Below are 6,773 nucleotides of genomic sequence, written 5' to 3'. Positions count from 1 at the left end.
TGTGTGTGTGTGTGTGTGTGTGTGTGTGTGTGTGTGTGCGTGGGTGTGTGTGCACGCGCAGCCTGTGCGGGTACCCGCCGTTCCACGAGAACTTCTCGGAGCTGTCAGTGAGCGAGCAGATCATGCAAGGCCAGTTCACGATGGTGCCGTCCAAGTGGCAGCACGTGTCCGACCAGGGTGACCTCCTCATCTTCATCCTCTTCATCGCCCCCCTTCACCGTCATGGTCATGGGGTCTCATGCCTGCGCCTGCATGTGTGTGACAGCCAAGGACGTGGTGAGGAAGCTTCTGGTGGTGGCGCCTGCTAACAGGATGAGCATCGATGAGGCGCTCCAGCACGCTTGGATGCAGGTCCTCTTCGTCGCAGTGACAACCGTCGTCAGCACCAACAGCGTGATGGAAATTCCAACCGGAGTGTGTTTATTGTGTGTGTGTGTGCGTGTGTGTGTGTGTGTGTGTGTGTGTGTGCGCGCGCGCGCATGTAGGACCCCGTAATGTTGGAGAAAGCCCATCGACTGATGTATCCATCTTCTGATGCTGAGGATGTTGCCATGGTAACCACACACACAGAGTTCTTCCTCAACTCCAAATGTTGGGAGCGAAATGCTAACTTCCCAAAAATGTTGTTATGATTTACAACACCAAGTAGTGCTATACATGAATTCGTGGTGACTCCAATTGAGATGCAAATTAGCCATTAAAAAAAAATCAATTACATTTTGGAATGAATGATTTCCTGTTGTGGCACAGATTGAATGACAACTTGGTATGTGTGTGGAGTGCACAAGCGTTGTTTGAAGGTAGGCGGCGGGCTCCTCAAGCGAGATCCGAGATCTGTTTGCCCAGCATGAAGCGTATCGACACCTCTTTCGTTACTTTGTTGTCGTAGCAACAAACGAAGGGAGACATACTCCCCAAGAGGTTATGATGCAACGAATCACAAATGGCGATGATGGATGCCAGTCCCGCCCTGCTACCAACCATTAAGAATTGTTTGTGATGGCAGGAAGCCGGGCCAGCGCCGTCGTCGTCAAGGAAACGACTGCGAGAAGACCCGGATGACGAGGGACGTCCTGCCAAACAAGCCCCGCCCACTGGCATGCAATAAGGCACATGTAAATGTTCTCCAATAAAGTCAGATTTATTCTTTTTTTTTACACGAACCATTTCATGACATCACTTACTTGTCATGGCGACCTGTTTTCAACACTGGCACAAAACACTGACTGAGCCTTCACATGTTGGGGATGAATGCCTTATTTGGTAACTCTGGCCAACAGCCATCAGCCACTTGGCAGGGAAGAACATGAGCCTTCACTTCTGATGAGCATCACACACATGGCTCAAGTTGGTGTATTTTTTATCTTTGTGTTATGAGGCAAAACGTGACTCTCAGGGACTAGGATGATTTGGCAAGCGGGCGGAGTGAGCACTCCCTGGCCAGTTCATGGATTGAATGCAACTAACGTTTTTTTTAAACATTTATTTTTTTGTGCATGCAAATACTTCATGTTTTCTTTTTGTAATTTCTCCCCTCCAATTTTGCTGCTGTAGATTGCGAATTTCTCCATTGTGAGACAAATAAAGGTTTTATTTTTTTTAAACATGCAAAATGACAACACTGACATTTATGCTGCTGGAAGTCACAAATCACACCTGTATTTACTCGCCACGTGACTGATGTCTCGTTCACTCGTTCGTTAATTATGACAAGCCAGCTCAATTTATGAGGTGAGTGTCGTTGGCTTGGGAGTTTTACTTGCTGCCACTGTAAAAAAAAAAAAAAAACTTGCTGCCACTGTACTCTTCCGTATTCCGGCCCGTTAGGTGGCGGCAGTCCACCTATAAGCTGCTTGAAGTCCTCCCCGCCACAAGGAGGCAATGAAGGCGAACAGGTCGGATGTAATGGCGCAAGCCGGTCCCGCAGTTTGACTATAACAGGCACAATCAAGGTAAGGTAATAGTGGATGACAGTCGCGTCAAAAATTTATTTCAAACGTGTTGGTTTCACTCGTTTGTCAAAAAGGACCGCGAAAGCGTGCCGGTTGGTTCTGCCGTCTGTCCACTACCGAGTTACCGACCGCAAGCCCAGACCCGCCTAGAAAAACATCTCAAATATTAGCGTCAAGGGTTATTAGCACAGTAAATCTCGACATGCCTGTCTAATAGATCGTCATTCGGAAACTGCAAAAGTGTGGCGTCTTTTCGGCTCCCTTGTAAGTTATTGAAAGTGTTCAGTAAAACAGGTTTGGATCAAATGTTCTCACGAAGACGTCACTTGGCATACACGACCAATGGACACATTTTCAACGTTGTCGCGGTTCAAACATTGCGACGACGACTCCCATTTCGAAAGAATTGTTTGTATTTGGACATTGTTTCAGCTCCACATACAGTCTCGCTCCATCATTTATGCATTTTTTTTTTGCCTTTCTACATCCCCAAATTTGTTTTTTCTTGAAGCATTTTCTGTAAATTACTTGGTATCATTCTATCAAACTTAAATTACAAACACTTTTAATGCATGCAAAAAGTGCAATTCAAACTGCTTTTCAAACAAATCTAAATCAATCGCTTTGGAACATGTTTGAAATTGTACTTGAACCTACTTTAAACGTAGTCACGTGTGAAATCTACCAATCAAAATGCAATGGCTGCACCTGCTTTATGGAAGATGGGGCTGGCTGCACCTGCTTTATGGAAGATGGGGCTGGCTGCATTCCCCAGGCCCTGCCTCCAGAAATGTCATTTTTCTTCTTTCTCAAACGAAGAATAGAAATCCTGACATGGGTTGAAGTGCTATCTAAATTATGGCAATACTTGAAGACGGCATATTTATTCCAAAATAGAATCCGAAACAAATCAAAAATGAACATTAGCGTGTCACAGCACGCGCAGCCTTCATGATGATGACATCATCAGTAAAAAATAGCCAAGATGGCGCTTTACGTAGTATGTCATTATTTTGATACTTTCTTGGCTTAGTTTTATTTATTTTTATTTTTTTCAGGAAATGAGATGCCGTTGTTATTTGCACTGTTACGAGACTGAATGTTCAGTGGTATGTCTCTATAAATACGTTCAAAGGTCGTTGCAACAGAGCTGAGGAGACTGCCGCCATGCTGACCAATAGCAATGAGGGTGCAGGGTCACATGATCAACCAGCAACAGACTGTGCTGCTCTTGGAGGTGTGACACAGCGAACATGTTGGCTCTTGTCAACTTTGATTACATAATTGTGTGTGTGTGTGCCTGTGTGTCCATCAGATGGTGTTTGCCCTCCTGAACAGCAGGAGGCTGTAGAACGTCACGATGCCAACACAACTTCCCAGGTGATTCAAACGTCCTCGCAATGTTGTCGGGGCTCTTGCGTGGACTAAACCTGTGTGTGTGTGTGTGTGTGTGTGTGTGTGTGTGTGTGTGTGTGTGTGTGTGTGTGTGTGTGTGTACATGTACGTGCGGGCAAGCTCAAGAGCGCGTGTTCCCTGGAGGTGACCATCCAGCAGTACGGCGACAGTCGCGAGTTCAAGATGGCCGGGGAGAAGCGGGCGGCACCAGGGTCGGGGCTTCATTGCCACATGTGCGGAGTCACATGTCACTCCATGGAGGTGAGGACACGCCCCCTCCTAGCAACTCAACAATGGTGTGCCTCCATGACCCACGTCAGAAAAAAGACCTTTGGACGGGATTTCCTTAACAGCAACTGTGGGGAAGGCAGTTGGGAGGGAAGAGTCAGTTGTCTGGACACCAAATCCATATTTTGCCACTCTTACCCTCCAACCTTGTCCCTTGTGCAAACTGACACCATCATTCACTCTGTGTGTGCGTGTTTAGATGTTTGTCGAACACATGGGCGGCTCAGATCACATGGCCAAATGGAAGGAGATCACACACTCCGTCAGCATCATCACACACACAATCACAAACAGGTAGGACTGCACTCTTCTTACACACACACACACACACACACACACACACACACGTGCTCTGTGATGACATAGTGTCCACGTTCGTCAAGCAGAAGGCGCCGCTGGTGTGACACGTGTCAGAGTCACTTTAGCGATGATGTCATCAGCCATCGTCGAACTAAACAACACAAAGTGAGTTCATCACATCACTCTGGTCATGTGTGTTACAGCATGTGCACGTGTCCGTGTGTCCGTGTGTGTGTGTGTGTGGGTGTGTCTGTGTGTGTGTGTGTGTGTGTGTGTGTCTGTCTCTTTGTGTGTGTGTCTGTCCACTTGGTGTATGCCTGTGTACTTGCGTCTAAGTGTGCGTTGTGTTTTGTTTGTGTCTCTATCCATGTGTGTGCCTGTATGTACATGGCACATGTGACCATGTGTGTGCATCCGTGCAGGAGCGCAAGCGTGCGTCGCGGCCGTTCTGCGCGGCGTGCCGCCGTCACTTGAAGACTCCCCGGAAATTTGTGGAGCACATGAAGTCCGACAAGCACAAGCGAGAGGTCAGAGGTCGTCCGTCTGTCTGTCTGTCCGGTCGCCTGCGTGACGCCCGCGCGACCAGTGAGTGTGCGCCTATTTTGGCAGGTATGCGTGAAGAAGGCTCAGGAGGAGGAGCTCATCACCGTGGATGCCATTGGCTGCTTTGAGGAGGAGGCGGAGCCAAAGCAAGAAGTGGAATTAGGACCGGAGGAAGAGAAGGCAGCCGCTTGACAGGTGGCCTATTTTCAAACTGGCATCAGCGCCAAATTGCTCCTTTTGTCTGTGTTGTGGCCAAGCCATCCAGGCAGCCATTTTGTCAGGTCCTCCCCCGCCTTTCTGATTTACTGCATGCGGTCATGCAATTTGCCTGAAATGACTTTCATTCCACGCGCGATACTTCGTTCCTACATTTGAGTGGCTTTTTTACCACATGACATCGTTTTCCCCTTTTTGGGCAAAGGGAGCCAGTTCATGTCATCCGCCCACAGTCGTGAAAAGTTGTTTTGGCTTTTGGCTGCAAACACTTCCTGGTCTCAGTAGGTGGCAATGTTGCATCATTTTGGATTAGACGCCAGCGCCGCTCTGGAGGCCAACAGGAGCAATAGGCAGACTCTTGCTCTTGTTTCTATGGTGGCTGCGTTGCTCATCTTGTCAGCGAAGACGACATTCTGTGTCTCCTGAAAGTTTTGTGCAAATGCTGCCGGTCGATGTCAGTCTGCAGCTGGGCAAGCAGAGCCCCACTCGCCCTTCCCTCAACATGATAAACAGGAGCAGCCGCTCGCTAAGCCACGCCTCTCAAAGGTGCACACTCAACACGAGTGAAGCTGTATTCCACTGAGAATGTTTTGGGGGGGAGAGATGTTTTTGGAGATAAGAAGTTGTATGTTTTAAATATTATTCATACGTTTTATTTTTAAATGACAGAAAGTTCCGATCTTTGGAGAATCCGATTTGGGAATCAAACTGCGGCACGCTTTTCATTTGGCTGCGTGAAAAGACGTCATATTCCTGTGCTCTGCGCGGACCCTTTCCCGTCCAGCTGGGGGCGCTGTCTTACCAGAAAATGATCCCGTTTCTTCCCAAATATTTTCCTTTGCATCCAGCCGGTTTCGCGACGCTCATTTGACAGAATCAAGTCATGAGAAATGGAAAAAATGAACGATGAGGAAAAACGATTGAGAAAAAAAAACATGTCAGTTACCATTGAGAATTGGTCTTTATTTTTCCACCGCTTTCTGAGTAAAACATTATAAAAATCTCTTCTACTTGCTTGATTTATAAACAAACATAAACGATTGATTATTTAAAAAAAAAAAAAACAGTCATCAATGAAGTCTTACTAGAAAGCACACAAAAGGCGAAATTCATGGCGCCACCAAATCCTCATTTGGTTTAACGCTACCAGCAACGAAATCTCCTCCGGAGGGTGTGTGTGTGTGTGTGTGTGTGTGTGTGTGTGTGTGTGTGTGTGTGTGTGTGTGTGTGTGTGTGTGTGTGTGTGTTTTTACCGATGCTACCAAACCCGTTAGGACAAGATGGAAGGAAGACACTCGCATCCGACTGTGCGTGTGAGTTTTTCTGAGGTTTTCACCGCACACGTCAAGGACACACGACAAAAACACACTGCATGATGACTTATTGATTGGCCCAAAAAGCAGACGCAGACGCGTGCGTAACCTTGGCCACTTGGACTTTCATTCGAGAACTATTTGGAAATGGGGGGGGGGGGGGTATCGACCTTATCCAGAGCTGACTTGTTGCTCATACTCCCACAACCAAGAAGCAGAAATCGTCACCTGGGAAGGAAATTTGCGCATGGCATCATCCAGTCCTCTCGTTGTGATTGATCGGATGCAATGAAATAGTTTTGCCCTGAAAATGTTTTTTTTTCTTTTTTCAGAGCGGTTTTCCAAATGCCCAAACCCCCAACCCCACCCCACCCGATAAAAGCTCAGCTGCCGCGAGGTCACCAAAGTGCCTCAAATGAGCTCCTGACGAGCCTTGTCATTCTCTTGAGCTCCATTTGAATGGACGCTCGCTCGCTTGCGTCTTTTGTCATTGACGAACCATTAAAGTCCAAGGACGCACCCTTGCCATGCTTGGCGGGCACGCGCGCTCGCGCGCCTTCTTCCCTCCTCAACGAACAAGCATGCAGGTGACTGTTGATGCTCTCACTGCGCTACTTGACTTTTGCCTCTTGCTCCTATTTTCAAGTCCGCCTTCGAAAACCACACAATTTGTGTGGGTCTTTACGTTCCTGTCAGGTTATATTCATCAAGGCGGCGTGTGTGTGTGTGTGTGTGTGTGTGTGTGTGTGTGTGTGTGTGTGTGTGT

At 47.6% G+C, this 6,773-nt stretch overlaps 2 protein-coding genes across 16 annotated transcripts in view; both read left to right on the top strand.

Annotated features, from left to right (window-relative positions):
- The window catches only part of chek2 (checkpoint kinase 2), an 8,254-nt gene extending 3,507 nt beyond the window's left edge, over positions 1 to 4,747 (top strand). The window contains exons 12-16 of one of the 3 annotated variants that reach the window (XR_002170113.1): positions 62 to 177; positions 266 to 351; positions 486 to 554; positions 781 to 854; positions 4,736 to 4,747. Coding sequence is in view for 2 of the 3 variants with exons in the window: in XM_019885700.1 (XP_019741259.1) it covers positions 62 to 177; positions 266 to 351; positions 486 to 554; positions 1,007 to 1,108 (373 nt within the window). In the remaining variant the exon portion in view is untranslated. Of the gene's footprint in view, positions 1 to 61; positions 178 to 265; positions 352 to 485; positions 555 to 780; positions 855 to 1,006; positions 1,156 to 4,735 lie in introns of those variants that run through there. The other 2 variants (XM_019885700.1, XM_019885702.1) reach the window with 2 other exon arrangements.
- ciz1b (cdkn1a interacting zinc finger protein 1b) overlaps positions 1,824 to 6,773 on the top strand; it is a 12,030-nt gene continuing 7,080 nt past the window's right edge. For 3 of the 13 annotated variants that reach the window (XR_002170118.1, XR_002170119.1, XR_002170116.1), the window contains exons 1-7: positions 1,827 to 1,952; positions 3,088 to 3,189; positions 3,268 to 3,332; positions 3,468 to 3,608; positions 3,835 to 3,929; positions 4,019 to 4,100; positions 4,358 to 4,673. Coding sequence is in view for 9 of the 13 variants with exons in the window: in XM_019885755.1 (XP_019741314.1) it covers positions 3,120 to 3,189; positions 3,268 to 3,332; positions 3,468 to 3,608; positions 3,835 to 3,929; positions 4,019 to 4,100; positions 4,358 to 4,606 (702 nt within the window). In the remaining 4 variants the exon portion in view is untranslated. Of the gene's footprint in view, positions 1,953 to 1,972; positions 2,217 to 3,087; positions 3,190 to 3,267; positions 3,333 to 3,467; positions 3,609 to 3,834; positions 3,930 to 4,018; positions 4,101 to 4,357; positions 5,743 to 6,339; positions 6,760 to 6,773 lie in introns of those variants that run through there. The other 10 variants (XM_019885762.1, XM_019885763.1, XM_019885761.1 and 7 more) reach the window with 9 other exon arrangements.

The sequence above is a fragment of the Hippocampus comes genome, unplaced genomic scaffold (genome assembly GCF_001891065.2).
Source record: "Hippocampus comes isolate QL1 unplaced genomic scaffold, H_comes_QL1_v1.1 scaffold78, whole genome shotgun sequence".
NCBI classification, from domain to species: domain Eukaryota; kingdom Metazoa; phylum Chordata; class Actinopteri; order Syngnathiformes; family Syngnathidae; genus Hippocampus; species Hippocampus comes.
This window is presented reverse-complemented; position numbering and strand designations above follow the sequence as displayed.